The sequence below is a fragment of the Syngnathus leptorhynchus genome, chromosome 3 (genome assembly GCF_054491065.1).
Source record: "Syngnathus leptorhynchus isolate UIUO chromosome 3, UIUO_Slep, whole genome shotgun sequence".
Lineage (NCBI taxonomy): Eukaryota > Metazoa > Chordata > Actinopteri > Syngnathiformes > Syngnathidae > Syngnathus > Syngnathus leptorhynchus.
Genome location: NC_141197.1, coordinates 18523553 through 18541973, shown reverse-complemented (window position 1 = coordinate 18541973; position 18421 = coordinate 18523553). Strand labels below are relative to the sequence as shown.

Below are 18421 nucleotides of genomic sequence, written 5' to 3'. Positions count from 1 at the left end.
CATTTCAGTCATTCCAAACCAACTTGGAAATGAAGAAAAAAAAAGACTTTAAAAATATAACCAGAAGTAGAATAATAACAATAATACATGATTTTGTACCCTTTGTTTTATTAAGATAAGATTCAACACATGACACAAAGAATTTCCAGCGAAGCATTTACATACACCACAGGAGAAGGTAATAATACATAAGAGCCCCTGAATTAACAATGCTTTTTTAGTTTGGGTGTACAGTATATGCAAAAACATCAGGACAATACACTTAATCATCATGATGAGCACAACAACATGGCACTAAGTAGGTGTTTTTGTTTGTGACAATGTACAAGCATACATACAGACAAAAAAAGGCACTAAAATACATTCCTTCAATGTGTAAAAATGTTTTCCATTCACAAATGACATAGAACCCAACAGAAAGAAATTTTTATATAAATAATAAATTTGATTATCAAACATGTATAACAATCTACTTTGTAGACAAAAGCGATCAGTCCAACACCACAAAAGTGTCAGCAAAAATGGCCGCAGTCTTTCTGTGGAATGTTCGATTAAAGGTGATGTGGTCAGTCTGCTCTTACATTCATTCACATTACATGATGTTGTATTATTTATGTGGTCAAGCATTTCTCCGATGACTCAAATGAATACAACTTAAATATTTGAAATATTGTTTTGAATGTGTCTCGGTCGTTTCTTATTGACTGACGACTAAAAGAAAGGTTATTGCGATCGGCTGGAATATTTGGGGATTTTTTTTTGATGGAAAGCAAGATTTCCGATGTCCGAGATATTTCCCAAACACAACAGGACTATTTGTTTATCTTCACTTAACGTCATCAAATGACTGGCTGGTTCAGGCACTTAACTCAAGATCCCTTTAAAGGCTGTATCACATTAAAAAAAACAACAATGGGTTATAGCAGCTTAAAACATTTCATTTTATATGACAATTTCTTCAATCATCGGTTTTAACTTGAGTGTGTGTACACTATAAATATCGATTGTACTCAGTAGAGGGCGGCATCCTTGTAGGAGCTGGGGAAGGCCGGGCAGGGTTTGTTCCACGACTGTTCGGCGGTCGGCAAGCTGAGGGTACTGGTGCTCTTCAGTTTGTTTTTCAGGCCCCAGCTGAGGAAAGACGACTTCTTGCTGATCTTGCGAGACTTGCCGTTCTTGTCGTCGCCGTCGTAGGCCAGACAAATCATGGAGTACGTTTTGGGTAGATTGCCGCAGAAGGTGGCGCTCTTTGTCGGCTGGGCACAGACAGATGACGGAATTCTTAACTTTCATATTCTTCAATTAAGTGATGGATGTGTCGTGTGAAATGGACCTCACCATACTAGGGTTGCCGTCCAAGACGCTGACCACTGTGACGTCCACGCCCTTTTCGTCCACGTCTTTCAGCAGCCTCATCACTTCACCCACGCCCATCCACTTGCATTCCGTCTCGCCCACGGCCACGATGTAGTCGCCCTCTTTCAGCCCCTCGGCCTGCCACAGACCAGAAGGTCAGACCTCGTGACACGGCAGAGTCAATATTTACACAGCAGGTCCGCGTCACCTACTTTGATCAGCAAACGCTGACTTGAACTCAATCGAAACACACGAAAAATCTCATCGGAAAATTGTGTTCATATTGTGCCCGAGTTAAAATTTGATTCCTATGAACGAAACAATCAGATGTGTCAAGCCGCTTTTTGAAAATGCCGTAAGAACAATGCGAATCCAACCCGATGATGATGTTTACCTCCTTTAATTCTGAAGCTCAGGTTTAACATGCTGTCCTAAATCATTGCTCTCGGGTCATCTACAGTATAAACTCCGGAGAAGGCGGAGGAGTCATTTGGGGGGGTTGAAGATTTATTTAAGACGTGTTATTTTAAAGCTGTTCTTGTCCGACGTTAACAGAAGCCAGATGCTCGGCCATGAACTCCCATACTTTGAATATCAAATAACTGTCTCCACACTCTATGTTAAATAAGACGGACCAGAATAAAGCTCCTGATTTTAATTGAATTACGAGTCAGTTGGGCTCATCAATAGTCGCTGACTCGAATGAAAATCCGCGCGGGCTGCGAAACAGATTAGCCGTGTTGCATAAAGCCACTCAAACGAGGTTATAAACCTCTTTGGAACCTTAATACTGCTTTCAACTTTATGTATGCCGTCTGTCTCTTCTGCCGACTTAGGTCAGTGAACCAAGACGACCAGATCATCTGAGTCTGTGGCGTTTACGCAAACTGGAGTCAGTAAAACGATACGACCGAATCGGAGGAGTCACCGAGCGCTTTCACTAACTCGACATGGTGTTTCTGGTGAGTCCGCCAACGAGACAGTGGACCAATACGACGGAAACTGATCCTGTCACGTTTCCGCTAACTTGAGTCAGTGAACCATTATTTGAGCTTGCGCTCTTTTCCATTTGCTCGAGCCAGCGAACAGACAGACCCGACTCATCTGAGTCTGCCCTATTTTGCAGTCAGGCAAGTGATACAACCAAATCAGCAAGTTTCCGCTGAGTCCACTAAAGTCAGTAAACCGCTGGTGTCAAATTCAAGGCCCGGGGGGCCAGATCCGGCCCGCCGCGTCATTTTTATGTGGCCCGCGAAAGCAAAATCATGTGTCAAGTCAATGTTTCTTGCTAAAATACCAAAACTCTAAATTGTTTAAACTTTCAATAACCGTGAGATATTGCAACATTTTTTGCTATAATCCTAATTTCAAAATAAATTCAAAAATTGTTGAACTTTTCTGTTGCGTGTATGCGATAATATCCACCCATTCATTTGTATTTAAGTCATTAATGGCCCCACAAGGGAAACCATAACTCCGACGTGGTCCGTAACAAAAATGAGTTTGACACCCTTGCAGAAAACCAACACCCGTGAGTCTGTGGTACTTCTGCTAACTTGAGTCTGTGAATCGATAAAACAGAACTATTCTCTGCGTTTTCCATCGAGTCCGATGCGTTTCCTCACCTCGCTCGGTAACTTTATCCAGAAAATATCAATATTTGCTTCCCGTCTTTGTTTATAATTATCAAAACTATATTGACAATTGTCACACACAAGACTTTAAAGTGTCACATTCTACATTGACCACAAAAATAAGTGAATTAGGTTTGTACTCACAGCAGCGGGGCAAAGGGGATCGAGCGAGACAATTTGAACGGGGGCGTCCCCTTTAAGGGTGAAGCCTAGATCTTTGTCCTCTGTGCGCAGCCGCACCTTTCGCGGTGCCGTCCAACGCTGTTTGGCAGAGAACACCGACAGAGGACCCTGAGTGGACACACACACACACATTGGATTCAGTACTTTCCTCTTCAAGATACACTTGTATCTGCTGGGAAAATCTCTATTCGGCTAAATCTTATCAGTCCGTCAGCATATAAAAGGATGATACGCTTTTTGGATTCAAATTGGCCAAACAAAGGCTGGAACAGTCTAAACTAAAATCTTAAATTCCATAAACAGGAACACAAATGTGAGGTCCCCAAAAAAGGCAGCGAGTTCAAACGGCTAAAAAATAAAAACATATGAAGAAACTTCTAGCCTTTGTGTATTTTTATGCTTGGTGGAAGTTTTCTATTAATGGTTTGGTACATGGCAACGTAACCACCAGCAAGTTTAGCAGAAATCACAAAAGTCATCAAAACAAAACCTTTCACCATTGCGATTAGGTCTGGGGGGGAGGTGAAATGTTATGAAAAAAAAAAAAAAAAAAGCCACCACCAGAGTGAACTATTGCTAATAGTGGGACATAAAGTACACATTTTCTATTCCACTTAATAGCAGTATGTGTTCCAACCATTTTCCACCATTAGTGTTAGTGTTCTGTCATTTTAATGATAACAAAATGTACATATAGCCATAAAATATAACACACAACATTTTCACCCCCCAAAATTGTAAGTAGTAGATTAGTAACCCACATACCAGCCTCTGGAAAAAGTCGCTGACTTTCACCTTTAAGGCGGAGGGAACCTCCATTACTGCTTGCTGCTCAGTTTTTGCTAGATTTAAAAAAGGAAATAAATAATTACATATTGACATTTTAACTGTTGTAATCACGACTGTGAGCAGTTGTACAAAAAAGAAAAAAAAAAAAGGTTAGCTTAGAGAGCACTCACAGATGATGTCGGGCGCTTCCAGGTAGTCTGTGAACTCCTCGTCTGTCTTGTTGTCACTGGCTTTGTGTAGCGAGCGTTGGTGGCTGGCCTTCAAGATGTCCTGCAGCACCTCCAGCTTGTTGAGGTGATGACACAAGCAGTAGATCCTAAGTGCCTCCTCGTGGCCCGCGATGGCACGACGGATGTGGGCTCTTCCTGTTTTGGACAGGAAATGGTGGCTTCAATTATGAATGCTACTCATTTATTACCTTTATGAGATGCAGCCCGAGGACCACTTGATGGTCAACTTACCAACTCGCTCACGCTCAGCTGTCTTCTTCAGAATGTCTAGAGGAGAACAACCGTCTGGAAGGTGATCATACACTTGGGACAAGGTCTTTTCTTGCTGGTCTTCATCTTCGCTCGGACCCACTGGACACACACACACACACACACAGTTTTTGATGATGCAGTACAGCAAGTTGGGCAGTTTTTGGCTTTGAGCAAAGGCTCGTTTACATTTTACATGACAACATGGGTCACCAATGTGGAGCCCTGTAGTCGCGCAGATATGAGATCCATTCACTCTTGTGCGCAGGAATCCCATAATGAGCAGCCCCCCCCCGCCCTACCAGTTCACTACTCCCCCCTAACACATCCCATTCATAACACAAAGTACTTTTGGTCCCCACACTTAATCTCACAGCATGCTAAAGTCATTAGCGCCGAAAAGATGTCATCGTAATCACAAAAGAAACAGGCTTCCTTCTCTCCTATTGGGACTTTTCTTTTTCCCTGCCAGCTCTGGGCAATTCTTGGAAAACAAGACTCTTAACTAACCACAGTGTGTGAGTGTGCGTGTGTGCGTGTGCGGTTGTGTGCGCCTCTAAATAGCCCTTATGTAACAGCATTGGGGCCGGAAGTGAGTCGAGTTGAATAAAGTGATTTCGTCCACTAGCGGCATTTATTCACATCTCAAATCAACACAATTCATTCATAACTATGGGAACACCACCCTAAACAAATAAAGTGGCCGAGGATCAAAACTTTCAGCTCCATGAGTCATGGGAGAAAGACAAAAAATAAAAAGTAGATAGTTGACATTTTGGATCGAAGAGATAAACAAAACCAGTCCCTTATCTATAACCACACTATCAGATTTGTCACCTAAAAGTCATTGAGCCAAGGCACATATTTCCCATGAGAAAATGTTCACAGCACAGCGCCAAACAAAAAGCAATGTTCATTATTGAACGTATTTATGTGTGCGGGTCAATACAAACATGTTTCCAAGTCGGACTTTGCTTGCTCGAACCAAACAAGTACCCCGGACATAAAAATACTGGCGTGGTAAACTTGAAATTTGATTGGTTTAAAGCTGCTTCATGATCATTTGAATCAATCAATTAATCTGGTTGTGTCCATTTTTTGTGCTAGCTTTTAAGAATAAACTGCAAACTTACTGTGATGGTCCAGCAGAGCAGAGGCCACAAAGTAGTGCGCCATGGAACGGTAGTGGTTCGTCTTCACTTGAGACATAGTGGACCAGAAAAAGGGCACGTTGTCCTTCACCGGTGTCTGGATCATGGACTGGTGGACTTGGTCGTAGACCTCCGACACTTTGGCCGCCTCCTGCGCCATCCTAAGCAAGGTCGGAACCTCGTTGCGGACGCCCGGCAGGGCCAGTTGCTCGAAGAGACACTCTTGCGCCTGCGCTAGCATCATGCGGATGAGCATGGCCAGCATGGCGGGACTCATGTCGTAGCTAGGTGTGTGTGTGAACGTCTCCTTAAGGTGGTTCAGGACGCCTGAAAGAAGAGTAATGCAAAATGTTGATCTTTCTTAAATAAAGGCTGACAACTGCCCTGAGGTTCGTGGTTGTTAAGTCCCTAAATTAGTAAGAGGTCGAGCTCATTTGAGTCAATTGAATCAGTTTTGTTGACTGCACAATCCAGATAGTGGACTAACACACCAGAAATTTGACTCCCGATAACTCAACTTACCTGAAACTCACCAATGAGTCCTCGAATTTGAGTTAGTTCACCGATGTAACCTACCGGTAACCTTCTGAGTCATTGATTCGAGTCAGTTTGGTACCTCAAGGCAGTGATTCAACACAACCGACACAACTGTTTATACCTGCTGCCTTCTGGAAAGCCAAAATGGCCTCCCTCAGACCGGCCGATGTCTGCCGGTCGCCGCGAGTGCCAATCTGGGAGTAGAGGGCGGCCATATTGAAAAGGATGCTGGCCTTCTCCAGCGACAAGTTCTGCTGGCACACCGGTACGCCCGTGAAAGAGTCGTACCTGAGAGAAAAAGAAGCGAAAGATGGTATTGTCATATCGCCCAAATTAACAATGGAGATCAGTTTATTAGATCGTACCAAGTGAAGAATATGCTACTGTGATGCGTAGGTGAGAAGAATCGACTCTCCACCAGAGGAAGATGGTTGAAGTACTTTGCCAGCAGCTCCACGCCGGCCTCGCTGCGACTTGGTGTCCTGCATGACTGGGAGCCAAAATAGAATCAAGAGTTGAGTAAGATAATAAATATTTGATTATTTGGGACATAGTTTAGGTAGTAATACAGTGACTCATCATGGTATCAGTTTTTGGAGATTCCTATGAGTAATTTGTTACTGGTGGTTGCAGGGAATGTAGGTGTGTCAGAGTTAATTAAGTAAAATGCTCCACAACAGATACTATAGACGCAAACTAAGGTGTGGTTCAGTGGAAACGTAAAGTCAAAGTTGCGTTTGGGGAAGCGCTAATTTTGTAGAGACGGGTTATTGGAGATTTGTTTTCACGAAGAGACATTTGCCACGACGGAAAATAACAATTTAGGTTAAGCATTAGCCTCCTGTATGAAGTTTACTTGGATCCAACTGACAAAATCTCTAGGAGTGGTAGTTGATAGACCCCTGGGGAAGGAAATGAGCTAAAATGTCAGCTATGAAACAAAATGGCAGATTTCAGCTATGTGTTCTTGAGATTTTTTTTTGTGTGCCACGGTAGACATGCCGATATTGCTGCTATGAGAAACTGGCTCCACTGGTCCTCACTTTTCAATTCTGGGGAATGCTACCAAGCTTATTTTCAGAGCACTGAAGCCAAAAAACTTAAGCACCACGTTACGTTCACACACAATGTGCCGAAAACAAAATTTGCGGTGAAAAAAAGCCTCGGAAAATTTCAAAATCATGGTGGGGGCGGTGCCATTTGTGTATGTTTACCTGCCGCAGGTCCATCAGGTCGGCGAGTTCGTCTTCGTAATCTGCTCCATCTTCATTGTAATGCGAAGCAATGTGGTCCTGAAAACATCAAACAAACATCACCAAATGCCCGAGTGTCGCTTTGTTTGTCTTTAAAAAAAATGATCGCTTATTCTCGTATTTGCACATTCCATAACAGACAATGAATGCGAAATCGGCATTAACATTAAACGCGTGGTCGAGTTTTGTTTGTTTCCTTTGTGAGTAACATATTTAACAGCGTCGCAAAAGAACAGATCTAAACTATGCTAAGCTACAATGCCAAATCATTACGCAAGGTCATTGAGTGTATCGTACCTTAAAGGGTGTGAAGTCAACTTCTTTCGTCTCCTTCAGACCCAGCGCAATGAGCGGGATGTTGGCAGTTTCGCTGGAGAGAAAAACAAATACAGATAAGGTTTTAGAATAACATCATTCAAAAGTCACTTTAGTCAATAACAATCAACAAAGTTAGCCTATGTTTGAATCTGTCTTATTTAAATCAGATAAAAGCAAAAAATATTAAACATGATTGAGTAATGCTAACAAACAATAAAAGGATGTGATACACAATTTAAGTGAATTAAAGAACAAAAAACATTCTAAATGTGTATTTAAGAAGCTACGGGTCCTCCTTGTTATTATTTTTATTTAGAGAATATGTGAAAGTTTGTATTTTCATCCAATCGTGAGCGCAGACAGAAACGTGGATTAGGCAGATGGTGTCGCTCCACAAACACAGCAGGTGTTTTGGATTTTCAAAGTCAAGTCTCCACACTGTTCATGAAACTTCCTGGGATGTTTTTCCTTCATTTGTACTCTTGTAACACAAAACAGGCGCTCATAAAGCAACGTGTTGATGTGCTGTGCTTAGAGGAAACTGTTGACAGACAGAACACAGGTTGAGCTTGATATCGAGGTGGCCGATATGCAAACTTGACAAAAAGCTGATTCTGCTTCTTCCTGGCAAACAAGCGAGAGAAAGGATCGTGTTCCAGTTTCTGCTGACTCTTGTGAATTTCAGACACTTTCCTCTATTAAGAAGATGAGCTCACCATTTTCTGGTTTGGCCGAAGCTTCTCAACCGAAGGCGCGCTGAAAAACCTTTAAACGTGCACACGCTCGGATATATGCGCTCACAATTCACTCAAGTGTTCAAGACACGGAACAGAACCTGAAGGATCTTGTTTACGTCTCAAAGTCCACCAGTGCTCAGTCACAAGAGCTTTTGTGTATTTTCCCGTGCTGCGTGTGACACGTGTGATTGGAGCACACAGGTGAGTTGACGGTAAAATCCGGTCAGAGTGAGATGCAGGCGCAGGTACAGCGGGAGCTATTCATGCGGAGTCTCTGGGAAAAAAACCCCAAAAAGGATTTGTTTTTGTTTCCCCTCAGAGTACTGCGCTTAGATTTCAGCTCCCAGCGTTCCCATGCGCTCTTCGTTTTACCCTCGGAGAAAAAGCCATCTATTGTAAAACGGTACGATGACGCTAACACTGATAGAAGGGGGCGGGGGATTCACGGAATTGATCAAATGGAGGACAAGTATGGGTTTTTGAAGACACAACATTTTTAATTGGGGATCTAATTTCCCATAAAGTGAAAACATCCTTCAACTTTATTTAAAAAAGGTGGTTGTACGTATATATAAAAAAATAGAGACAGAATTCTTCATTTAGAATGTTGTTTTTTTAGTATTTTTTTCAGCTCCTCATTGCGTCTCCACTTATGGACCACTTGAAACCTCTCGGAACCATCTGTCCACAAACACAGTTGAATGCATGCAGCTTTATTGCAATGCACCCTTGAAGCAATTTCTTTGTAACATTATAGAATTGCTTTCAATTAAAGTGTTCCTCGAGGAATCACGAGCAAACACACACACACACACACACACACTTGCACAATCACACTTCACCCATGACAACCAATCACAACAAACCTAAGATTGTTGTGCTCTATAGTAACCATGACAACCATGCAGAGGGTCATTAAATCGAAATTGGGCAGCGACTTGGTGGGTTCTTCATTTTTCCTCTTTATTGTCACACGGGTCCACTGATGACTTTATAAACCGACTTGGCCTCACAACAAGCCCTCATTAGTCTTTTATTTTTGTGCCAGGCCACAGTTTTATATGCGTGTCAATGTGTGTCAGATAGACCATCGACCTCACAACTCAAGAATCTGCAAAACCACATTGTCTCTTATTGGCTTATTAAGTTGATACTTTTACCAGCTGGGTGACAGCTAAATGGCTTTCCCGCCATTGGAAATAATGGAAACGGAATCCACAGTGTTTCCGGTGAGTCTGCTAAGATTCGAGATTCAAGAAGAATTTAAGTCGAGTCAACGAACCAATGTAGTTGAATCAATGTGTGTTAGGTGAGTCTAACTAAATTGAGGGATTGAAGCAGTGCAACGCACACACCAAAGTACAAGTCTGCTAACTGAAGTCCATGACCCATTTCCGGCGAATCCGCTTGAATGAGTCGATGAAGCGATATAACCAAATCATTAATGTCTGTTCCGTTTTTGGTAATTTTCGCAACTTGAGTCAATGAACCGATCAAGCTGAATCATCAGAACTTGCCGTGATTCCGCTGAAATGAGTCAAAGAAGTTATATAATTGGACCATTGTTTCATTTAGAGTGCTAATTTCAGTCAATGAATCGATATGACTCAACGTGTTTTGGGTGAATTTGCTAAACGTACTGTTTGCGTGGATGTTAGTAGCGTCACAATACGTGTAGAGCTACAAACAAAAACGATAGTCGCAGTGACTGACTGACGACCCCGTGCGTCAGGCTACAGGCTGTGGCGCACAGGCGCGTTTAAATGACCACAGGGGGCAGCGCTAGCCTGCCATTACCGACCAATAATGACCGGTCGTCACCACAAGCAGCAGCAGATGTTTTTCCCTAATGCGTCTTTGAAAAACAGCCAATCTAACCACCGCCTGTGCATACGTACTGACGGAAAAGATGGCCGCCACCACCCGTACTCACTGGCTGCTCTGGTAGACCTCCACGGAGCTGTTGAGTCCTTCCAGCTGGCCCATGAGGAGCTGCAGGTTGGAGTTGACGTAGCTCAGCTCCAGCAAGACCATCTCCTTCACCTTGTTGTTGGACGTCGCCCTGCGCACACACAAACGTCAACTTTGTTATTGTTATATGTATGCTGTTATGCAACCAGACCGCACGCCTGCGTCATGCTAGCTAGCTTAAAGTCAGCTGTCAATTTAGCTCGATTTTTTGCTGTTATGGTACCAGACCACACGCCTGCGTCATGTTAGATAGCTTAAAGTCAGCAGTTAATTTTGCACGATTTTTGCTATTATGCTACCAGACCACACGCCTGCGTCATGCTAGCTAGCTTAAAGTCAGCTATCAATTTAGCCTGACTTTTAATAGTGCTTCAATAAAACATGGAAGGCCCCCTAATCTCTATTTTACTAGGTAGCATAAGTTTTAAAAATTAAAGTTTTTAGGAAATCATTATTTGTAGTAGTTGTTCATTGAGAGTTTAAACTACTTATAATGTAATAGGATGGGCCGCATTGCCATTATCTGTTGTATTTCGTAAAAAGACGGCATGTCCCTTTGTCGTCAATCAAAGCCTGTTGTCACTTCGCACACCCTCCAATTAGAGACAGCGCCATGTTTAAGAATGAAGCCAGTGAAACCACAATTTCAACACAACGTTGCAGCGACTATGGCGTCTGGCTGAGAACAAACACTGTCATTCGTCACTCAAAGGTCAGTAAACTGTTTGGACTTGACAGCTCCTTTAAAAATGGCAACAAGTTTGAAAACAGATAAAAAAAAATACCCACGAAACACAAACAAAGCCAGTGAGAGAATTTGCAAATTGTCAAACCTAAATATAACACACACCATAAAATGACCGATACTACCTGGCCAACCCAAACCATAATACTGACTGCAGAGACATTACACAAGACTTTTTTTTTTTTCTTTCTTCAGACTAGATAACAAAGACAAACTGGTCGAACCAGACGATTTTCACCTGCTGTTGATAGACGCGCATGCACTTGAGAACATTGCAAAGAAGGGCTGCATTAAAAACATCAACATTATGTTGTATGTTTTACCAAAGGCTTCACCTAACAGTGCACACAACTATGTGGAACAAAAAATTATTTGCATGTCAGCAGGGCACATTATGTGAAGCACTGCAGGAATGCCAGACAGGAAGGTCGAAATGCACACGCACGCACACACGCACACATATTCACTATATATACACTACAAGTTGTTTAAATAGATTGTATAGATTGGTCCATCAGTTATCTCTTTTTCAACTTGCAGCTTCAAAATCCTGGAGGCTGAAGCCTAATCATATAATGACTAATAATTTAATAATTCCTTATTCTGCTCAGGGAATAAAAGCAGAAGATGTCTGCAGGAGTATCGGGTTTGGCGGGCAAATTCCTTTCCCTTCGACAGTGGCTTCTTTGTTTTGTGTTCGTCTCGCTATTGTTCAGGATTGTTACTACCTGGAACCCTACACTGACTCACCTTTGTGTTTTTTTTGAATCAGCGCTGACTTATAAAGGCAGAATCGGCGTGATGAGTGACAGCGTGCCAATGTGTTGACGTGAAGCGACTCGAAAGCCTGCGAGGTAGCGGTTTGATTTCTTACTTGAGAAGGTTCTCGGCTCCTGCTCGCATCCTCATCTCCTTGATGATCTGCTGGTTGAGACTGGCTCGCTTGTTCTGCAACTTGCTTCGTCCGGTTTGGGCAAACGGGTTGCAACCCTGGTGGACAACAAAGAAAATACAAAGTTGACTTTTTTTTTTTTTTTTTATTAATATTTCTTTTCTAATATTTTACTCGTCTCATTTGAGCTTCATAATAACACACACAGAGAAAACCCACAGCTGCTGCGCAAAAAGTGTGTTTCCTGTTGTATTTTAAGGGTTTCCCCTCAACCACCTGCGACATCCTTCCTGCGTTTCAAGCCTGGAAGTCAGATGGTTGCCGCCCATTACACCCAGAGCAACACACTCACATCCTGAGAAGAACCTTCAATGCCGATATAACTCTTACTGGAATGACGTCACGGCCTTATCAAGACTCTGTGTGTGTGAGAGAGTAAGGAGTGGTCAGTAAACACCCATTATGTTCCATTTCTCCATGTTCCACGGCTAGAAACCACATTCCAAGATGATGATGATCCCGACAGGAACGAGCAACGTAATGCAAAATTCGAGAAAATAAATCCTGTGCATTTTTCCCTTGAAACGCCGAGGCGTCACTGAAACAAATGAACCGAGGACGATACGAGGCATCGCATACCTACTTGGAATGATCATGCCAAATATGTAAGCTGGTGGGGGCATGTGGGAGGACACCCATTGGGCCACACAAAGATCAAGGACCGGCCCTGCAGTTCTCCCAAACAATTAGGGCGCAACACAACGAGTCCAGTGAGCGGTGAATCATTCAAGGCTTCATACTGAACTCATTACCAAAGTGAGTCGTTCTGGCTTTTCATAATTAATTTTTTTGTACCCAGGGACCGCTTTCCGTTCACCCCCCCCACCCCTATCAAAGCAATCATAATATTGTCAGAAACTAAACATAACTACCATGTGTACGCCAGCAGTGGAGCTAAAGTCTACACACCCCTGTCTGAATACCAAGTTTTTCTGATGTTATAAAAAAAGAAACATAACCTCTTATAGTCCACGAGCCACAGTTTGAAAACCACTGCACTAAGCCCTTAATTTGACTTATACATAATTACGCATTCTACAACAGTTTTGACACCTTGTTTGCATTTCCCACAAGAATTAGTAAGGGAAAAAAGATGCATGTGTCGCATTGGGCCGGCCCGGTGGGACACGTGTTGTCAATTTGCGGTTCTGGCTGCCGGGCGCCATCGGGCCAGCTGCTGTGACGTCAGGGGGAGGGAGAAGGCTGACGATTTGGCTTTCTCTCCGTGCCATCTTTCCGAGATGAACCGCAGTAGCTCCCTGCAGGCAAAAGCCAAAGCCAGCACAAAGCTTGTAAATCATTCAGAACGCGCGCGAGCAAAGGCCGAATGGGTTGGGTTTAAAGTTTGACCAGAAATCTTTCCAAAGCTGGTTTTTTTTTTTCAACACACGACTGAGGAGTTTTACAGCAAACGTGAAGCACGTTTTCTGTGGCCCAAGCAAAAGTTGTGTCTGCATGCTGTCTTTGACGTTGAAATAAAATGTCAAAGAAAGAAATGTATCAGCAGTTGTCGTGACGTGGTTTTTGTTTTATTTTTCTGTATTAGTTTTAAAAAAATATATATTTAAGTACTGGTATGCACATTCCTATCATTATATTTTAGATAAATGTGAAAAGGTTATTTAGATTTTTAAAAAAGTATTAAATAAATATTTTACAGTATATTTTATAAACTTATTTGTGTTATTTAATACCGAATTTATTTATGATATTTCAATATCATCCATGCATGATTAGGAATTCTCCATATTATGCAATTCTGAATAATGAGAACAGATTATTAGTGTGAACGCTGCTCACCCAGCATTCACACAGTGTGTGTGTGTGTGTGTGTGTGTGTGTGTATGTGGGGGGGGGCGTTCTTATAAAGGAGGCGGCAGTGGTGCCAGGCTGCGCTCTCTCGCAGACACAGGAAGTGCCGTGAGAGCCTCAATCCAGACGGCGTTCCGAAGGGGATTGACAGACACAAAAGGGGAATGCTGGGATAGAGTGAGCCTGTCACAACATTCGCATGGCAACACTGGGAAAACAGCAAAGACTCAGAAAATGTCAAAGCAAACCTGTATCGGTGATATCGACCCCAATTTTTTTAGTTTTGCACACCGCTACACTGTGCTGGAATTCAAAAGGGGAAAAAAAAAACAGCATCTGTATCATCATCTCCGATACACACCCTGTAACGACTCTGTATTTGGTATCGAAGTGACACTAAATCTCGTACTCTCACCCATAACAAAAGCGTCCCTGACAACACAACATGGGCCATCCTTAAGATAACACAATGTCACGTTTGTTGAGCTCATCCTGTGTTATCCACAGCAGCACCTTGCTGTCTTTTTGTGTCATCAAAGTTCAAGGGTTACAGCTCTCGAAAATATGAACAATAGCCCCAAACAGTCCCAATAAAAGCCTTTATTTGGAAATCCAAAACGTGCTTTGTATTGGATGTCATTAGATTGTGCAGGAAGGCATGCCTAATGCCATGTCCGATGTGTGTGTGTGTGTGTGTGTGTGTGTGTGTGTGTGTGTGTGTGTGTGTGTGTGTGTGTGTGTGTGTGTGTGTGTGTGTGTGTGTGTGTGTGTGTGTGTGTGTGTGTGTGTGTGTGTGTCATGAGTTTCTCCCGTAATCATGTGACAATAAGGCTGGACACTAAGGAGGTCATTGAGTCATTCAAGCAAAAGCCAAAAATAGTATTTTACAAAGGGGAGACCGTTCCAAATTAATTGAAATGATTAACAATGTAAGACATTGCTTTAACCGCTGCATTTATTTATCATCAAATGAGAAAAATAGGGTGAACTGCACAGCAGGTGCCGAGTTTTCCACAAGCATCCTGTATATTATGAAAACGCTTGCTTTTAAAATTTTAAGAAACTTTAATAACAGTTTCTTAGATAATTTCTTTTCTTCTTGAATTGCACAGCGAGACAGAATCAAAACAGTGGCAGGCCCCCCCACACCATAAATTGCCCATCCTTATTTTCCAGTGTTTACTATGTATTATACAGGTCATCATATAGTCATCAAGAATCATCTCCACTGAGCTTTAACTGTAATTTCCATCCACTTGCCGTTTCCTGCCATCATGTATCTTATCAGCAGTGCAGCCCACCCATTCCCCACACCCATTCTATTCTTGAAACAGTGCAACGCACACACACACACACACACACACACACACACACACACACACACACACACACACACACACACACACACACACGCACACACACACACACACACACACACACACATGCACACACACACACACACACACACACACACACACACACACACACACACCTGAAGCTGACACTACATGGAATTCTTTGGAATCCCATGATGCATTCAAATGATCTTAGTGCTATTTGCTATTAGTTATTAACATTTTAAACGATTGTTTTACTATAAACAAACAGTAGATATAGCTAGATTTTACATTCTGCTCTAAAAAGGTCTTTTTTTTAACCATTCCTCTCGGCTTGAAGGAGAACTGGACTATGACGGTCCCTGAACGCACCGCGTGTCTCAAGCGCTGCAGCGAACATCTCAGTAAACATTCAGCTTTTTAAATCAGAAAGTAATCTGTTGCAGGTAAAAGCTATTTAAACCGAAGAAAGCAGCGTCTGAGGGGACACGATTTGCATTATCGTGAGAAAAAAAGGGGGTGGAAAAACGCCATGAGTGAGAAAAACTCACCTTTCTGAAGTACTTGCCGTCTCCTCGACTTTCCTTGAGTCCGTTGGCTAAAAGCGCGTCCGTCATGTTGGAAAAAGGCCAATCAATTTGGTATGAATGTGAATTAAGAGCAAGTTTATGCTGCTTTGTCGACAGGTGAGTCTCTGCTCACCTCCTAACAAGTGCTGTGAGAAACTCGCCTCTCAAAAATACACGCAGTCTTTTGCTAGTGTAAGCCCCGCCCACTGGTGACGACAGCGATTATATGACGTCGACCCACACCTTTCTTAAAAAATATTTGCATTCTGTCAGGGAACTGATGACCCAAAATGGGCACCGGGCGTATGGAGCATACCGAAGCCGATACATTTCGCGACGGGGAGGAATGCACAGCATCTCATTCCAAACTAGCTCAAGTCAATTTGCAGCCGGAGTAGAGAAAAAAAAAACTGTACTCTAGTTCCCGTTTCTATGACAAGGGTCTAAAATTTTATTGAAACTGTTATGAACATTCATGAAAATCTATAAAAGAAATTATTTTGCAAATTTAAGTAGTACCCACATAATTTCCACGTCAACCATAACTTGAATTAACATGGCTTAAAAATCACTTTTGAGTCATTTCAGTCTAATTCCTGACCCCGTGAAAAGTTCACTTGGGCACTTTCAAGTTGAACAGGTTGTTTGTTTTTTCCACACAAGATTTGCACACTAGGATTATACAAAAGACATTTCCCACACCAAAATTAAGCAGGCAAATATTGCACTAACCCAGATTTACCGCTAGAGGACGGTAGAGAGTCATGTTTTACCAACCAGGTGAGCAAAAGCAATGATGCAATTCTGAGCGAGCGTGTGCTCATAGTCAGAAATATTTGACATTTTTGCAAGTTTTTTTTTAGGTTGTAATTATTGTGATCTTTACATGTACACATTCAACATAAATAATTAAGTTAATGCACCAGACAGTCTGATGATTCACGATTGTAAAATAATTTCATCTAACTTTTGTTCATTAAAAAAAAAAAAAAAATCTCACCATTAATATTTGTTCACTTTAAATTTATTCCGGCTGACAAAATATCTTGGGTGACCACAATGACGCTCATATTTAAAAAAAAAAAAAAAAGGTCAATTTCAATTTGCATCATTCATCATTCATTGCTTAATTATATAAATACATATTTATAAGGCAATTACCTATTTAAATAGTTTGCCAAGAGGCTTTACTGTGAGGCTTTTCATATAGTCACTGTGTGTGATCTGAATATGTGCAAATATAGTTGCACAGGCATGTACTGTGTCTTAGACATATCATTCTTTTTTTTACTCAATTACTGTTGAGTTATACTGCTGACCGATACTGCTCACCTTGGAGTATTGGATTATTTTCAAGAAAAAAATATTTCTGTCCTTGTGTAATTATTTGAAGATGTAAATATTTAAACAGCTAGGCTGCAGATATACAAAGCCCTTGTGTCAACGACTTTAAAATAAGTCAATTGGATTTGTCACTATTTAATTTGTGACTTTACTCTGCATGAGCGATGGAAAATGGAACAGTTGCAGTGTTGAGTTGCTCAAAGCGGCTCACCTGAATTTGCTCAAGATGATCCCGGATTGGTCGTTTCCTGAACTCCGATCAATCAGATTTTCAGGCAACAGCGAGCATGAGAGAATGTTTGAATTGACTTATTTGAGTTCATCAAACATTTCTTCATCCTTAAATTGTCAATTGCGGTTTTAAGGTTTCCTAATATTGTTCTGTTCTGAAACATAGCGACTGTGGTCTTGCGAGCACCGTGAACTGAGGCCGCTTTTGCCTTTTCCGCTCATTTGTCTTTGCACAATAGCCGCACAGAGACGGCCGTGAGTGTATCGCCTCTCCAAGCACAAGTGGGGGGCACGGGGCAGGCGAACAACCGGCGTTAGACCCTCCGACAGGAAACGCGGCGGCGGCGGAGGCGGCGTTGCCATGCCGCCCCTGCTCACGGGCCGCAAGAACTCGGGCTCCTCGTGTGGTAACAAACCACAACAAATCCATGGAGGCAGCGCAGCGCGAATGCATCGAGAGGCGGATGAAAGGATGACGGAGAGTCGGGAAGGATGGCCTAATTTCTACCGCCTACTCTGAACAACTTTTGAATGTGTGAACGAGGTGGATGCTAAACCACCAGTAAAAATTCATAAAATCAATCAAATATATATATTTTTTTAATTGGAGTTATGTTTACATGACGACTTCGTATCGAGGTTTGTGCATCAAATTAAACTAATATCAATGTACTGATTTCTTCTTTTTAAGAAAGAAAATTTAAGAAACAACAGATGTCTTCTTATTGGGAAGTGGAAAATCAAAAATGGTTTTAGATCTCATTGGACAAAATGTAAACAAACAGCTAGAAACACCACAGAAGCAAACACTCATCGATATGGTTACTTTGTAATCCTTCATTTTGGCAAGTATATTGTTTATTTAACAAAACCAAGTGTCTGATGAGTCTAGCAATGTAGATACAACACGAGGGGGAAAACAAAATAAAGGAATACAAAAAATATTAAATCTGCTCATTATGTGTCTCTGTTTTTCCCCACTGTTCCTTGTGCTGGAAAATCAGGAGAGTATTTCTCGGATGG

At 42.0% G+C, this 18421-nt stretch overlaps 1 protein-coding gene across 2 annotated transcripts; it reads right to left on the bottom strand.

The window, feature by feature from the left end:
* Positions 1-91: 91 nt before the first annotated feature.
* Positions 92-16019, bottom strand: rhpn2 (rhophilin, Rho GTPase binding protein 2). Of its 2 annotated transcripts, none has more exons than XM_085906968.1 (14): positions 15806-16019; positions 12028-12143; positions 10371-10499; positions 7680-7752; positions 7344-7421; positions 6495-6619; positions 6251-6417; positions 5575-5919; positions 4424-4543; positions 4133-4327; positions 3939-4015; positions 3135-3281; positions 1339-1494; positions 92-1256 (listed from the first exon to the last, which is right to left on the bottom strand). In XM_085906968.1, exons 1-14 carry the CDS (start codon positions 15869-15871, stop codon positions 1011-1013), a joined length of 2040 nt encoding a protein of 679 aa, XP_085763094.1. In that variant the 5' UTR covers positions 15872-16019; the 3' UTR covers positions 92-1010. The 2 variants fall into 2 exon arrangements, with proteins under 2 accessions (XP_085763094.1, XP_085763095.1); XM_085906969.1 differs by having other exon boundaries at positions 3969-4015.
* Between the last annotated feature and the right edge of the window lie 2402 nt (positions 16020-18421).